The sequence below is a fragment of the Passer domesticus genome, chromosome 6 (assembly GCF_036417665.1).
Source record: "Passer domesticus isolate bPasDom1 chromosome 6, bPasDom1.hap1, whole genome shotgun sequence".
Taxonomy (NCBI): domain Eukaryota; kingdom Metazoa; phylum Chordata; class Aves; order Passeriformes; family Passeridae; genus Passer; species Passer domesticus.
In genome coordinates, this window is record NC_087479.1 from 51,874,256 (window position 1) to 51,891,529 (window position 17,274).

Sequence of the window (17,274 nt, forward strand, 5' to 3'; positions counted from 1 at the left end):
ACCAATGGGGCAGGACATTCCACCCCCCTTTATCCATCCTGTGCCATCAGCCAGAGACATAAGTGTGTGAGATACACTGCTGCCAAGGAGGGAGTGAAAACGCTGCCTTTAAACAGCCTGACCTTCATGCCTGGCCTCTCTACAACATTTCTCTTCCTTCAGTTGTGTGTCTGTAAACTAAGCAACAAGATCAAGCTGACTGAAATGAGGTTTGAAACCCTGTGCTGCAGGAAGTAGATCAATATAAGTAGCCTGTGTTATTATTTATTTTTTAAAATGCTCTTAGTTCCACATCTGCAGATCTAGCCTCAATTTTATCTGTTCTGCTCTGCAGTCAGCAGGAAAAGGTTTGCCTCTGAAAACATGGCCCAAGGGAAAGCTGGCAATTCTTTAAAAATTGGAAACCTGAGTTGAATGGTAGCTCATGTGTCCCAAATTTATGCTGCTAGGTAAGACAAAAAATGGAAGAGCAGGTTGCTCAGAAATCATCTGAACTGGAACAGTATTTACAAAGAGTACGTGAACTGGAAGAAATGTACAAACAGCTACAGGAGGCACTGGAGGATGAGAAACAGGCACGTCAGGATGAAGAGACTGTGAGGAAACTTCAGGCCAGGTATGGCTTTGTCCAGGTGGAGAAGTGTTTCAGTTCCCCTGCCCACAGTGAGTACCTGTGCCCTGCTACAGTGACTGCTTGCCTCTTGGAATGGGGACTACCTTCAAGTCCAAACACAGGACAGATTTTATCTTTCCTTAAGATACAAAGGCTGAAGCTGCTGTTTATGATTTTTAAAATATGTCTGATTAGCCTTTAGCAGAGGGCAAGGTCAGCAATTTTGGAGAAGCAGGTGCAGTTATTTTTCCATCAGATGCTGTGCATGTCAGCATGTAAAAAACTGAGATCACTCTGTACAGGCTTTTCAGCTGTTTATTTTATAAAGCAATATATGTAAAAATTACTTTCTACTGTATTTTATCACAGGTTTAAACTGTAATGATAAGGGGTTAAATTTCCTCTTACAGGGACTTTGTGGAATGTGGTTTTTTCCCTTCATACACTCAGTCCTCCTAAGACAATGAAGATAACTTATGCATGCCTGTTTCTTCTGGGCCTCTGTGTTGTGTATTTGCATTATTGACTACATTTTCTGAATAGCCCTTTGTAACAGTCAGACTGCTTGCACTGCTGGCATGACTAAAGGCAAGCCAACAAACAATAACTTTTTCCCTGCTTCCCAAGCTTTTTTAAAAACAATATTCTCTTTCCCCTTAAAAAAATAGGAAAGAAAAAATTCATTAATTAGGCTTCCCTGCGTGGGTACGACTTAGGTTAAAGTGCAGCTAACATCACAATCCCCGTTGCAGATTGCTGGAAGAGGAGACAGCAAAGAGAGCTGAACTGGAAAAATGGCATTTGCAGCAGCAACAGACCATTCAGATGACAGAAGCAGAGAAGCAAGAGCTGGAAAACCAGAGAATGATGAAGGAACAGGCTCTTCAAGTGGCCATGGAGCAGCTGAAACAACTTGAGTTGGAAAGGAAGGAGGCCCTTGAGCAGTATGAGGTGAGCTGCTCTGGTCATCAACCTCTCATCCTTATGCATAGATTCAATTTGAAGTTCTTCTATGTTATGCTTCTTTAAGGGTTAGTATGGCACAAAAGTTATAAGAGGTAGGATAGTTGGGTTGGTTGTTGTTTTGTTTGGTGGGTTTTTTTTTTCTAGTTTTTGCTCTGGTTCTAGACCAGAAGATATACTTGAAGAAGAGGATCTGTTTCAGACACACCTCTGAACCTCTTTTATTTATTTTTGTCACAATTTGCATGTAGGCCAGCTCAGTCACATCCTGAAATACTCTGTGTACATTTGTTTTCTACTGCAGTCTCACTTCATGTGCAGTCCCACTGCTGCCATAACTGGGTGCATTTTGCTTCTGAGGTAGTAATTCTTGCAGGGGTTTGGTGATGTCATGGCACGGTATTGTCTTCTGCAGATGAAAAGTCAATGTGTAGGCACCTACTCCTCAAAAATGTATTTAAGCACTGAATGGAAGTTAAGGATAGGTAGGAATTAGCTCAGTGTGCAGCAGAGCCTTGTGTCCCAAAAGCCAGGCCTGCTCTCTGCTCTACTGAGTGTTTTTGGGGAAGGTCAGTAACTGTTCATGGAAGAAATAAGAGCCAGAATCCAGCAAGTACAGAGGCTGAAGTGCTGCACACTTTCCAGGGCTAGAGAGGTGTTGATCCTGCATTTATTTAGGTCAGGAAAGAAAGCCTGGCTGGGTTTGTGTTCAGCAGGGGAAGGTGTTTATGGGGTGAGCTCTGAAGGACAAGCCTGTCTGCCTGGCACAGAACACAAATGCTGCACTCACTGCAAGCAAGGGCCCAGCTGGGGTTGTTGTGGCCACTTTACAACTTCCCAGGGTGGTGTTACATCTCACATCATCACAAGATTGCTTCTGGCCAGTACTTGACTCTTTTTTTAGGTGACATCTCGGGCTTTTTGTATGGGAAGCATCATTTACTACTCCAGAGGAATTGCTGAATACAATAGACATATAAAACCACAAAAAAAAAAAATCCACAAACCAATTATTTTAGAAATAATTAAATTCTAGCCTTCCATTTGGAATTGCCCAAAAGACCAGTCTAGGCTGAAGAATGAAGACTAGCTTCATTACACAGCTACAGAATATTGTAAAACCTTGTTATTTTGGGATTCTGGTTTGACAGCCTTTTTTTGGGGGGGGTTGTTGGTGGTGACTAAATTACTTAGGATGGTTCCACATTAAATAGAGGGCTGGGGGAATTAGCATGGTTCTGGCTTTTGGTTTAAAAGGTGTTGTATCTTTATATAAAAACAGAGTAAAGCTGTTGTTTTCAAGTGGGCTCTGTCCTATTTCAGGAGGTGAAGAAGAAGTTGGAAACAGCAGCTAACAACACCAAGAGTTGGAAGGATAAAGTAGCTCATCATGAGGGATTGATTCGACTAATAGAGCCAGGTGAGTTACCAGCAGAAGAGTTGCAAAAATGTGTATATATTTTTGTGTATATGTGTATATATTTCTCATGCACTTATATCACTTGGTGGCTTACTGAAGTCTGCCTCTTCCTGTAGTTTACTGGTTTCACAGCAGCCTGTAAGTATCACCCTTTGTTGACAACTGCTGATAGGAGCTTCCAAGTCTTTCCCTCTATTGGCCCTACTATAATGATTTTATTATCATTTTTGTTTGTTTCTTTTATGTTTAAACCAAAGCAAGGATCAGCCTGAACACTGCGTTGTGGGAGTGTGATGTCCTTGTCAGAACTGCCTGTCTTAGGTATTGCTCTCTGTCTTCCAGGCTCCAAGAATCCTCACTTAATCACAAACTGGGGCCCAGCCGCCTTCACTGAAGCTGAACTGGAGGAGAGACAAAGGAGCTGGAAAGGGAAGAAAGCCACTTCAGAGTGACAGTGGCAGCTGACAACGTGGCCCAGAACAGGAGCCCACCTCCCTCGTTCTGCTTTGCACAGAGCAGCCTCTTGCTTACAAAGTTTAGTTTGCTCAGCAGGTTGGGCCTTTCTGCTCATGAAATGCTGTTTGCCATGCTGGAGAGTCTGCTCAGAGCTCAGCCATTCCAGTGGGTGGATCTGACAGGATGTGCTGTTTTCCCTCACTTTTCCAAGAGTTTGCAATTGAAAGTTTGTATTGAAACATAGCTTGTGACAGAGTTGTTCCTGTAACAATCTGACAGCAGCTAACCAATCAGGCAGCATCGCCTTCATTCCAGAAAGTGAGGGAAGCAGTTGTTCTGCTGCTTCAGTTTAGTATCATTTCAGCCCAGGATAAATCAGTCCTGGAGGTTGTGTCCAGCTCTGAGATGGAGCATTACCTTTCCTTCCTCCTTTCACTTTTGCTGTTCCTCTGTTGCTCTCTGCACACTGCTTAATGCTCAGACACATTCCCTTGGCAAGGGGGGGCTGCCATCAGTGGGTGCCTGCTGCCTGCTTGGATGTGGTGTCCTGTTTCCTTCTCTTTACAGGAATCCAAATAAAAGAACTGGAGATAGGCATGTAGAAAACACTGCTGCAAGACATTTGAAAAAAGTAGTTGTGCAAGACTGGTTTTGTACTGTCTCATACTTGAGAAGTGCTAAATTAAGCCTTGAGAGTTCTCCTCTTAGTATAAAAGATGAAGTTTTGGCTCACAGATTTCTGAAGCAGATCAATGGAAGGTGGTAGCACACACAGGGCAAATAGCCTCTGTGTCAAGGCTGTGTTTGTGCCAGAAATCTGATTGTAACATCCCACCATTTTTAGATGTAGCACTTCTGACTTACTTGTAATTGGAGGCCAGATTAAAAAAACGTAAGAAGAAATTTTTTAAAATATAAAAATGGTAAATGTGTAGTGATACTGCTTAAAAAAAAAAAAAAAAGTAATTCCTGTCAATAAAATAAATTGAGTCTTTCTAGTACCAAGGCTTCCCAAAGAGCCTGCTGTTGTGCCTTACCATTCTCTCCTGGGACAAAGCCAGTTATTTCTGTTTCTGTAGGGAAAAGGAACAAGCTGTGATTTTGCTTTGCAGATCTCCCACACCAGCATTTCTCTGTAAAACAGGATTCCTGCCAACTTGTACAGACATTTTGAGATGCCCGCTGGAGGAGCAGGTGCCCACTGGTGTGGCTTGTGAGCAGCTTTGACTGTACCCTGGCCATCCATCCCTCACCTGCTTGTTAGTTCAGCTACATGTTAAATTATTTGTGGTAAATAAGAAGTGAATTTTTCAGGAGGATAAGCAGTGCCTTGGTGTGCAGCACTGTGATTGATACTTGGGTCTTGGAAGAGCAGAAGCTGTACAGAAGTGGTGTCCAGATTTGGAAGTCATAAATAGCATTTTATTTGCCTATTAACTAAGACTCACTCAAATACTGAATCTTCTCAGACATTTATTTTCTGGTTATATTTTTATACTAATTGAAATCTTTAATGTTTCATTAAATGGAGTGCTGATTAGAATGGCAGGAAAATCCAGGATCTTTGTATTTATACTCACTGTACAGGAAAACAGTAGTTCCTTAAACTTGATAACAGTGCATTTCTTTAATTGATCACTTTTACAGAAGCAATGTGAATAAAAAACCCAACCACCTGTAATAGAATTACTAATGTACACAAGGTTAAACTTTGCTAAAGGAGCTGGAACAGTATTTGTAACTACCAAACATTCTTATGTGGAGAGCAGAAGAGGTATTGGGGCTAAACTTGTTTAATTTTTCTAACAGTCTGTTTTGGACAACATTTTTTTAAGAACACCAAATGATGCATGTTTTCGTATTTTTTACTGTTCTTTAGAAATTGCTGTTTAATAAAGTAATATAAAGTCATTTACATTTTGGAATTAATGGATGTTTTATTGCCTTTTATTGGGTTTCTTTTGGCCTGTTGGAATTCAAAATCCAGTGACTGTTGTGTGGAGGAAGTTTAATGATTGGATCAATGGGATGTTAAAGACATAATAAAGGTAGAGGTCACATGATAACACAAATAGATTTTGTTTTAGCAGCACTCCTGCTCCTAAATGTTCATATTCAGTACTCCGTGCTGCAAGATGGGGCAAGGGCAGAGCAGGCTCAGCAGGGAGCTGTTGAGGCAGACACAGAGCAGCCCCTCACCATGTGTCAGCCCTATCTGTCTGTCTGTCTGGCCGAAGAGGAAATGAGATAACGTTCCTTTTAGTTTCGTCGTCTCTGCTTGCTCTGGCAAATTAAAAAAATCTTTGTGTGAAGCTTTGCTCAGTAAAGCTGGGGGGAGTGGTTGGTTTAAAAATTAAACCATTTGCATGCTGAGCAAAAATACCACTTGAGAATGAGCCCCTTAGAGTGCCACTGAGCAGCATCCCAAGGGAGCAGAGGGCCATGAGCCACCCCGGAGCATGGAAATCTGCATCCTGCTGTGCCATCATCTCCCATAGGGCTGGGGGTACTGCTCTCCTGTTCCCACAAACCAACAGCCTGCCCATGGTCAGGATATCCCTGCTGAACTGTGGGATTGGGGATGCCACCGGTCTGCCCAAGGAAGCCCTAACTACACCTCAGGCTTACACGGAGGCTGGGGAAAGCTGTGCCTGCTGTTCCTGAACCCTCGGCAGATGCACTGGAGGGCTCAGCCCACTTGTTCTGTCTGCCAGATTGAGGTTTTATTTACCTGCTGCTGCTGGAACAGTCCTGCAAACCACAAGCCCAGTACTGTGCTGTTCCCTCTAGAAACAGGATGGAGTTTGGTTTAGGGTTTTTGTTTGTTTTTGTTTTCTTTTCCCTGTGACCATTTTATGGAGCTGATTTATGAGCCGTGCTCACTGGATCACACATCCCCAAACTGTAACAGGCTGGCTTCCAGCAGCTCATGTTACTCCAGTTTCACCGTCCTGCATGAGCAGCAGCAAAAGCAAAGCCTCTGAGGGGAAAGAAACAGTGTCTTAGGAGAGAATCTGTATCCTGTGACAGGTGGGGGATTGAAAGCAGATGATCATTAAGGTCCAAAAGAAGCACCTGTTTGGCCCTGTTAATGGCAGGGGGATTGGAAGCAGGTGATCATGAAGGTCCCTTCCAACCCTAGCCATCCTGTGATGCTGTGTCTCCATCATGCAGGACACCTGGAACATGAGCTGCACCATCCCGGTCAGTGACAGAAAACGGAAAATAACTGCTCTGATTTTTATCTCGAATATGCGAAGCAGTTACATAAACAATTTTTGAGCAAACCGGTGCAGGGCCAGGAAAGGTGATACCCACAAGGCCTTTCAGCTGCCTCGGGGAGAGAGGTCACGATTCGTTCCCAAAGGAAGTGGTGCTGAATGGCTGCAGGTGTGCCATACACTTGTCCTCTGAGAATGGCAAATTCCTTCCACATTTAAGATTTTAAGGGGCTTTCCTTGTTTGCCATTGCTTGCTGGTTACTTGATAATTGTGTGTCTCTATGCCTTTGTTTTTTTTGTGTGTGTTTTTGTTGTTTGTTGGGGTTTTTTTTGGTTTGTTTAACAAATCTTTTGTGGTCAGTGGCAGCCCCGTTCCCCCCGGCCGGCTGCCCACGCCGGGACACGGAGCTGGGCACGGCGGGGCAGGAGCGCTCCGGGCCGGGCCGGGGCTGCCTCATCGCCGGGCTCCGGCTGCCACCTCGTGGTGAGCCAGCCCTCGCCGGTGATGCTGCGGTGTTCCCGGCTGTGGCGGTGTCCCGGGACAGCCACCCTGCCGCTCCCTCGCTGGTGCCAGGGAAAAGCGCTGTGCGGCACCTGCCACCGCCTCCTGCCCCTGCTCCAGGAGCCCGGAGCTCCTCTGCTAGCTCAGTGTGCCCGCAGACATCCCGCCAGCCTAGGAAAAATGGAATTGTTTTGTTACCACGGCCCTGTGAGCTAATTCAGACACATTTCCCGAACAAACCGCGGCGCTCCGCAGGACAATGTGCGCAGTGGGATACAGCATCCCGCAACCTCGCATCTGCGGGCGCAGCTGGGGCTGCCATGCGGCTTTCCTAAAAGCAGAACGAGGAAAAACGTGCGAGGGAGGAGATTTCCCTGCTCACAGCCTTTGCCCAGGTGCCGTGTACCGCCCCGAGGCTGCCGGAGCGGGGCCGAGCCGAGGACGTGCTCAGCATCACGTACTCCTCTTTTGGGAGCAGGACTGGGGCTCGCCCCTTCCAGCCACGGGCGGGGTGGGCGTGCGTGAGGAGAGGACATCAGCTCATGTGGCCGTGAGGGCCAAAATAAAATAAAATAAAATAAAATAAAATAAAATTTTAAGAAATAAATGCAAAATAGATTATATCTATATCTATATCGAATAAATAAATTATATACATATATAATAAATAATATAAATATAAAAATAAATAAATTATATATATATATATATACATTATAAAATAAAATGCAAACAGAAACTTCGTGAATTTAGAGATTACTGTGGTTTCCACACATTTATTCTCACTGTGAACTCCAGCTACCTCTAAATGGCAGGATTCAAAAGTGCAGAAAAGTGTTATGGCTTCCTGGCTTCCTGGGTGTGCCGAAAGTACCATCCTTCAAAAAAAAGGGAAAGGCCAGCGGTTGTTTTAACACATAAGGTGAAATGATGTTTGGCAAATGTAGCTGCATCTCACCCCCAGAAGAAATGAAGATTGGAATGGAATGATGCAAAACAGTTAAATCAGAAACATCCTGAAAGGCCTTGAGAGGGAGATTTAATGAGGCAGATTTTAACACCTGTGTGCACAGCCCTGGAAGAACCACTTCACAAGAGCCCTTCTCTTGCCTTTTTTCTCATATTTTAGCCTAATTGACAGAGGAAATATAAAAGTATATGAGCAGCAGGGTCAGAGGAAAGCCCATGGCAGACTGGACAGAATATTGGTAACAAGAAAAAAAGAAATCACAGCACAAATGTACTCACTTTCCCCCATAAGCCTTTACTGAATAGGCTATCAATCCCTTAATGAATAAAACCACAAAAAACCCCTTCCTACCCTACTCAGCATGCTCATAGCTTGCATCACTCTTCTGCCTACCAAAGGGGCTTGATCTAGCACCAGATTTGCACACAGTCATTAAAGTAATTGCTAATTAATAGAGCTGCTTGCTGTGGCTGCAGCACACAAAGGCCTTTAACAGGATCCAGGCACAACAATGTCCTCATGCAAACACTCACCGGCTGTCACCCCTCTGGTTACTTTATTTCTGAGCACACCTTGATATCTCAGATGGGATTGAAAGCCCAGGCATAGACATGAGACAGTTTCAAAAGCAGCCTGGACTGGCTGTTGACACAAATTAGCTGTTTCAATGCCTACCCCGGCAGGGAGATTAGTCTTCTCACTCTGAAGAGGCTTGTGCAGCTCAGCCATGACTCAAGGGGACATGCTGGGAACATGCAGATCCTCTGGGGTGCTGATTCTTCAGTCCTGAGTGAAAAAAAGAAAAAAACAACCAAAACCAACCACATTTTTAAAAAACCCACTTATTTGTGGTCAGACTTTGCTTAGACATTTTCAGAAAGTCCCTCTCACACTAGGGCTGAATTTTTGCATTTGGAGCAGTGCAAGGTTGTGTTCTGTGAACCATCTCCTTTGCCAGTGATGGTTTGGGCTGTCTAGTCTCTCCAAGCCATGAAGTGAACCACCACATCTCTCTGTGAGGGTGGAGCATGCCCCATTTTCCAGCCAGGCTTTCCTCCCTGCCAGGAAGATCCGTGTGGCTATGGACTGCTTATTCCTGGACAGGAGGTGGAAATTATGGGAACAGAGCACAGCCTGCTCATCCTCCCAAAAGCTGAGTGTGGTGGCACTGCTCCCTGTGGGGATGGAGGTGGCACCTTCTGTGTTTGCTGATTTGTTTAGTATGGCCACTGCCTGCCTGTGGCAGAGATCCAAGGGGTCTCTGCTGGCCCAGGGAGCTTCCTGGGGAGATGGCTTGCCCGAAATAACCAACTCCCCCAGCCTGCTCTCACAGGGTAGCTGTGCATGGCCATGTGGCAAAAGAGAGTGGCCTGCCCGTGCTCCAGCCCACGCTCCTCGCTGTCACCATTGCAGATGGCAAGTGCCAAGCCTACAGCGGGCCTCAGCCACCTCCAGCCAGCAAACCCTTCCTGCCAGCAGGAGAAAATCCAGAGGGTGCATTCTATGAAATCATACTTCAAGGAAGGGGTATGAGAACCACTCAGAGGGGACGGGGACAAGAAAATGGCACCAGGTGCTGGACAGGGCCAGGCTGGGCCTGGTTCCTCAGGACAGCCGTGCCCTGGGTGCAGAGCAGGGACCAGCCGTGCCCAGCTCAAGGCAGCTCTGCCTCTGCCCCTCGCCCCGCTCCGAGCAGTCCCGGGGCTGCCAGCAAGCTCCAGGTGCTGTGTGCTGCCGGCTGGCACGGAAAGCTCCCGGCTGAGGAGGCTGAGCCCGGGCAGCCTGGGCCGGGGAGCCTCGCTGAGCCCACAGCACTCCAGGGCAGCGGAGCCGCACAACCACTCGCTGCTCTTCCAGCTTTCCATTCTTTTCTCATTTTCATCTCGCCCCTCCTGATGAGCCCCAAGTCCCTACGTGCCGAAGCGGGGTGAGAAGACTGACACGATTTTTCCAAAGCCCCCGGCGAGCCGTGGGACCCGCAGCCCAGGGCTCCGGCAGCTCCTGCCCCGGCAGGCCGGCCAGGCAGCGGCAGCTGCTCCCCAGAGACGGGGAGAACAATAAGGAATACCAGATCTGCCGCAGGAATGCGGGAGATACCGTGGCGGGGGGCCCCGGGAGTCTGGGCAGCATTTGCTCACGGCTTGGCCGCGGCCCAGGGATGGCACTCGGGCCGCGGTGGCGGGGGACGCGCGGGGAACGCGCGGGCCCCCCCGGGCGCCGGACAGCAGATGGCAGCCGGACACCGCCGCACGGCCCCGGAGAGCCGCGGAGCGCGGCCCGGCTGCTGCCGCACGACATGTGCGGTGCCGCCCGGCAGGCAGGGCCGCGGGTGCGGCTCGGCGCGGGGGTTCCGCCGCGGCTCCGCGTACGTGCAGCACCGCAGCGATGCTGCTGCTGAGCCACAGCCCACAGCCCACAGCGGGCAAACTCTGCCCGGGGCTGCGGCCGCCCCCGGAGGAAGGAGGGAGAGGAGCGGGCGGATGCTGAGCGGGGCTGTCAGCCCAGGCTGGGCAGCCACCATGTCCCCTCCCTCCTGGGGACACGCTGGTCACCCCGAGCTGCTCGGGCACTGAAAGCAGGGTCTGCACCCGCCGCTGCCGAGGCCTGACACGCCAATTAGAGAGTCATTACTCTGCTGAGTAACATTTTCCCTCAATGACTTAGGAACTTAAACCCACTTTTGAAATGTAGGGGAGGCTAAGTTGGATTACCTTAGCTCAACTGCTCGTGTCATAAGCCCTTGAGAAGTGGGACTGGAGGTTTTTTTTCCTCCAGAAACCTTTTGTTAGCTCAAAAAAATCCTTGTTTTTTTCTCAGCTCAGACACCAAGAGGGGGAGTTTTCAACTTCCAAAAATAAATCAAAGACACCACGATGCCTGCAGGGTATTTGTTTCTCCATAGGAACGTGAACCTGGTGGTTTAGTTTAAGGGAGGCTAAGCTAACTCTCACATTTTCTACATTCCTCTTTTTCCTGATAGATCAAGATCGACAGGTTCGAACTGTTGTTTTAATGAAAACCTACTACTCCTGAGAGGGTTTCCTGTTTTAGAAAGATGATCTTTCAGAGCTACAAAATTCCAAACAATTTGACTTGCTATCACCTTCGTCAGGTCCCTTAACCTCCTTGTGCCTCTGCCTTGTGCACTGATGAAAGATGGGTGATCTTTACCCATTAGAAAAGCACACAGACATCTGCAAAACAGTAAACTGTCCCTGAAAGGAGGGTTCTTCTCTGAACCTGTGTTCACCAGGTGCAAATCAGAGATTGCTGAGTGAGGCCTGGAAAGCCCAACTTAAACCAGGGCACCACCAGAGCTCTGTGGCACCAGCCTCTTGCAGTGTCACCTCCAGCTCCTCCACCTTTATTCCTGATCCCTGGCAGCCAGAAAACCTCCTTGGAGCTCTTGGGTAATAACCACAAATTGAAGCAGCCCTTAGCCTCTAATTAACTGGAGTTAAATCACCACTCAGCTGCCCCCAAAGTTTCATGGAAATTAGGCCAGCACTCCAGCCAAGCCCTCTTTTGTCATCTCTTGTTCAAGCTGCTGAATCAATTCCAGGTAGGTTTTCTCCTCCCCTGTGCATGTGGAGCCCTGACAACAGGCTGGGGTAAATCTAAACACAACCAACCTCAACAATGCATCTCTGGAGAGTTTTCAAAGCTTAAGCTCTGCATCTCAGAGCAAGTTTGGGGGTAAGTGCAAATCCCTTGCTGAAGGTTCGAGTATTTGTTTTAAAGTCACAAGTACGACAGGACTCCCTGAATAAATTTTTGGTCCAGGAAACTAAACTTCAGCTCTCAGTTTTGTTAATTCTGCAATCCAAAATATTTTCTTTGCTGGATTTTTTTCCCTTGATTTTTAAAGGCAATTAGGATTTTCCAACTGTTCTAACAATTTAGAAGCTCTAATATGTAAAAACACTTTCTTGTGTTACAAAAGTTTCTCCAAATTGTAAAATGCATTACAAAGAGGAGGGAGCCAGCCCCATGTACAAATGTTTGGGCTGCTCTTCTGGCAGAAAATGACCACTGGCAACATTCAAGGCATGGAAAAAGGACTTATCACCCAGATCCTTCAAACAGTCAAAACCGCCCTAGCTGGGCAAACCGGCCCTGATTTCTCAGCACTAATCCCTGGAGGTACAGGTCTGCTGACGTCAGGGCTGCTGTGGTTATTGCAGGGCTCACAGCCCTTCAGACATTCTAGCTGCAAGCCCCAGTCCAGCCCACTGCACAGAGAAGCTTTTCAGAAGCTTCTGATAGGGACGGCTGGGACATGGGAATGTCGAGGGCTCTCGACGCCTCCCCACTCACCTGCTCCAACTGTGCAGCCAAGGGTTTTAGGGATCTTTGAAATTCACACTTCAAGAAGCCAGTTGCTCTCCTGCTTGACTCAGAAATCCTCCTGGAACATTGCTGCTTCCTGTCTGAGCTCCTCTTTTAAAGCCAGGTTTTCTGCCTGCTATCCGAAAGAAGCCTATAAAAAAGAAGACAGCAAAGCTCAGGAAAGCATTTATCTGACATGTAGAAGCTCACAGGTGCAACAGGAAGGAATGCACATGCCCATCAGGGAAATGGGAAAAACATTAATGATTTTCAAAGCTAGACTCTCACTTGTTATTTCTCTCTGGCTATTATTTTTCAAGACTTGAGGATTCCTTTTATCAGGGAATGTTTCCTGAAAAGTTCTTGCAGAAAGAGTTTTTTTTTTTTTTAAATCCCTCTGCATTTCAGGTACATGAAGGACTTCATAAGCTGTTCCCTGCGTACTGCTCAAGGGCAGGAGTAATTGGGATTTTGGGGGATGCTGAGACTTATCAGCTTGCTGGAGGAGCTGGAGCAGAGCCAGCAGCTGTGAGGAACCAGCCCTGTGCCCGTGGTGGGATGGCACATCCCTGCCCCACAGAGCTGCCAGGGAGCTGCTTCCTTCTGGATGCAGAGCTGCACGTGGGCTTATTTTCTGCTTCCCCCTGTTCTGCAGTGCAGACATCCCCCGGGGTCCCAAAACTGCAGGATGAAAAACTCATCCTTCCTTCTGGCCCGGATCCTGGGCAGACATGTGCACATGCTTAGTGCTGAGCATGTGAGTAGCAACACCGATCTCCATGGAGCAATCCACATGCTTGAGCCTCTGCACACTTGGGAGCAGGGGAGAGGAGGACACTGGGTTCTCTGCTTGCCTGCTTTACATACCACTCCTGGAGATCCCACCCAAACGAGAGCAGCGCAGCAGGACGGCGCTGAGCTATACAGCTATTTTTATTTCCATCTCTCGTGGCCTTGCTGAGACCTGCTACGAATTATCTGGGATATCACACCCCAGACGAGTCCAAACAACAGGTCTTGCTGCAGACTGTCTGTGTTCAGAGGGGTGATTTAGTTACTACTTCCCCCCACCCCGTCTTCTTCTTTATTCCCATTAGTGACACGTTGGCTGCAGAGAAAACTTATTCATGCTCTAGAAATGTAATATTTACTCAAAACAATTTTTATTTGGCTTGGCTTCTTCCCAGTGCCATAAAGTGATAGCCAACCCCAAGTGCTTACATAGACAACATGTGCATCTGAGTCATATTTATGATCCCCGTTATAAAAAGCACACAACCTTGTTGTTTGGTGCAATAGGATGGGACTGAAGGCATCAGCACGTCTTGAGCATAGCCTGCCTCTGGAATCTGCAGAAATTTGCCATGCTCCAAATTTAGAACTTGTGGGTGGGAGCTCGGTCAGGAGCCAACTTTTTATACCATTACATCACAGGAATTGAGGGCTTCGTGCCAAGGATCCAAGGAAATTAATAAAGAGCAGAGGCTGTCCAGCTGCTTGAATTTAAAGTCATGGCAGAGAGGTAATTATTAATAAATACGGCTTTATTCGCAACATCGTAATCTCGCCGCTCAAATTGAACATATCCCCTCTCTTTGCTGCAGCTTACCGTTCTGTTAGAGCTCGCAAAGACAATAGGAAGGAATTAACTTCTGTGAGGGGGAGGCCCAGGGAAGCAGGGATCCTTCTCCGCAGAGGCCAGGCTGCGGTGGTGGCTCTCCAGCTGCGCGCCGCTCCGAGCGCACGCGTTCGCCGGGGCATCGCCGCCTCCCCGGCTGCGGGAGGGGGCTGGAACGTGGCGTGCCTTCTTCCAGCTAAAACGCACAAGGTCTCCAATGGATCAAAGCCATAGACAGCAAATTAGAAGAGAAATTCAATTTGTTTGACCTCCCCGTGCTGGGGCAGCCAGTGCAAGCTCAAATGTCACAGCCTCCAGGGAGCTGATGGTAAAGCATGGGGCTGCTTACCAAGAGTCACAGGGTGACCTGAGCAACCTTCCATCCTGTTTGGGATGCACTGCGTGTGCCCACAGCCCTGGCAGGGCTTGGCCCTGGGTGCAGAGTGTGGCTGGGGCTTGGGGAAGGGCTGTGCTGGTGCTGGGAGGGGGCCACTGCCCCATGCCCCCACAAATTGTGGAGCCCAGGCGTGCTGCACGCCACTTTCGGCACCTCAAATGCACAGTGCACACCACAGGCACCTTCCCAGCTCCAGCCCTCAGCCCCAGCAGGACAGGCTCTGCAGGAAAACACCTGGCTCTGCACACAGAAAGGGGTCGGGGTCCCAGTGCTTGGTCTGCATGCCAAGGGCTGAACACTGGCTTGCCATGAAACACACAGCCAGGAGAATACAGCAGTGTCTGTGGAAAAGGGGCTCCCCTGATGCTCAAACCACAGAAATGTTGGTATGCAGCTTCAGAGATTTACAGCTTATACTCGCCTCAAGGGTATGCAAAAGCTATGAATAATTAAAAATATGGCTCTGGGTTCTCTAGGAAGTTCCCCATTTCCATTTTACAGATAAACAAGCTGAGGTAGAAAGCAACTGAGAGCTGCCTCAGTAGAATGATACTGTCAGCAAAGCAAACATTAGAGTTCCTGGGGAGATGCTCCTGCACCCACAGATACCTCATCGTGCTTGCACATGTATTTCTTGCAGCAGCACATACCAAACATCTTTATGCATCCATGCCTCACCAGGAGCCAGCACAGCAAAGACCTGCAGCTTCCAACAGCCCCTGCTTTTGTCTAAGCACACACACACATAAAATATTAAAAAATACTGTTAAAAAACCCTGACCAGCAGGTTTAAAAAAAAAATAAAATAATCCCTTCAGCGGTGTGGTCACAGATTGACAATTTCCACAACAGAAAGAAGACAGTCACTGATAGGGACAGAAAGGAGAAATCAAGTCAGCTCAACTCAGTGATCTCAGAATCACAGAATAGTTTAGGTTGTGAAGACTTCTAAGTCATTCCTCAATTCTTAAACATGGTGTTTCCACCTGCAACACAGGCATGGACATGCAGGGGGTGTTATGAGAGGTCAGGCTGCTCTAGACTCAACGGGTTATATTACTGGGTAAACCTCTTGTATTTTACCTAGAAAAATACTATGCCAACCACTCATTCCTGCCAAAGAACCCACGGAGACATCCTGACTCCTGATCAAGTACACTGCTATGTATTTTTTCTCCCAGCATGTAGCTGCTCCTGCTAGACTGTGTATTTCATGTTTTTGTGAACAGCTAAAGATTAGAAACCTCAGGTTTATTAAACATCCCATTTATGGTCAGGAGAAGCCCTCCTGTGATGCATGACTCACATAGAGAAGCTGGGACACTGCACAGGGGAGCCTTTGGATGCTGCTTCCCTGTGGGATGGGAGACCTCTCTGGGTTCTTTTTGGGAACCTGGAGTGGCTCCTGGAGCTGGCTTGTGCATGCTGAGAGCATCTCACATGCCTCTGAAGCACTTCCCCTCCTCAACAGTGGCATGAAGAGACTTTGAGGAGGGACAATGCAGGGTTTTCCTCAACTGCTAAAAAGACCTGTAATACAGGACTGGAAAGGATGAATGGACTTCAGTGATTGGATAATTTGCACAGAAATTAAAAAAAAAAAATATTATTGAGGCAGAAAACACCCCAAAAAGATAAACCCCACACCAGATATTTGGCAGAGCAAAAAGGCAAAAGAGGTTTTACTTCCAACATGAGTGCCCCTGGTAGGTTCAAGCTGAGGAGTGAAGTGGCCATTTTACCTGCAGTTTTATGCTGTTTGGTACCCCAAAGCTTTTTGGAGTGTGGTCCTCTTGCATGAGAGAGTCTGCAATGGCAGTGCCTCTGTTCCTTCCATGTGTGGGTAAAGGTGGAAGAAAAAAGTCAGCAAAATGAGCACTCTGAAGGGTACCTCCATGCACTCCAGAAGATGGGAATGCCTACCTGTCAGAGCCAGGCAGAGGATGCTCATTGTCCCCAGCCCTTCCTTTCAGATTGTGCAGGACAGTAACCTCACTTCCTGGAGCACTGCATTAGACAAACAATTGTAATTAGCAAGTGATTACATGGAAATAGCTGAAATGCTTCAAGCTATAGCCCAACAAATTTCTAACCCATGTCCAATCTCCAACTGTCTTCCCACTGAAGTCAGAAGCTGAATCCCTCCAATCCCATCTACAGTTCTTAGAAATGCAGTGAGCATTTAAAATTTTGGAGACCTTGCTTGTTCTTATAACAGGGCAAGAGTCAGATTTCCAAAATGCTCCTCATGCTGCATAGAAAATTCCTTCCCAGAAGTCCCCTTGTTTCCAGCAGATAATCCCTTACTTCACTGCTAGCTCTAGATGCAGCCAAGCATCATCCTGTTTAAAAGTCATCTTCCAACAGCAGTAGCAATGAACACACTTGGCCAGCTAATTCACCTTCTGCAGTCACAGAGCTGGACTCACAACCTGCTTTATCTCCTGGCAGTGTAGCTTGTAAAACCAACTCCAACTGGTAGCAGAGAAATATATAAAACATGGAGAAGGGTTTTATGAGAAGGTGGGTTTGTGGCTTCTTATTTTGACTTGTTTCCATGAGATTCTTAAAAGTTACAAACCCTGGAATTAAGGAACCTTGGTTGCGCCTCATTTTCCAGCAGTTTCTTTATAAGATGAGTCATTTGGAAAGCACGGGAAGCATCAGAGTAATTGCTTTGATGTCTTTTATAGAAATTTGGGATGGATTTGAAAGAAATGAGGGAAGTGCTGTTATTTCCTCTTGGAATGGCAGGCTGACATGACTGGTGCTGTTATACAACGAA

At 47.3% G+C, this 17,274-nt stretch overlaps 1 protein-coding gene across 3 annotated transcripts in view; it reads left to right on the forward strand.

Annotated features, from left to right (window-relative positions):
* SWAP70 (switching B cell complex subunit SWAP70) overlaps positions 1 to 5,367 on the forward strand; it is a 36,036-nt gene extending 30,669 nt beyond the window's left edge. For all 3 annotated transcript variants that reach the window (XM_064425518.1, XM_064425519.1, XM_064425521.1), the window contains exons 9-12: positions 450 to 616; positions 1,366 to 1,564; positions 2,900 to 2,996; positions 3,339 to 5,367. In XM_064425518.1, coding sequence (XP_064281588.1) covers positions 450 to 616; positions 1,366 to 1,564; positions 2,900 to 2,996; positions 3,339 to 3,448 — 573 coding nt within the window. In that variant the 3' untranslated portion in view covers positions 3,449 to 5,367. The remainder of the gene's footprint in view (positions 1 to 449; positions 617 to 1,365; positions 1,565 to 2,899; positions 2,997 to 3,338) is intronic.
* The last annotated feature ends 11,907 nt before the right edge of the window (positions 5,368 to 17,274 follow it).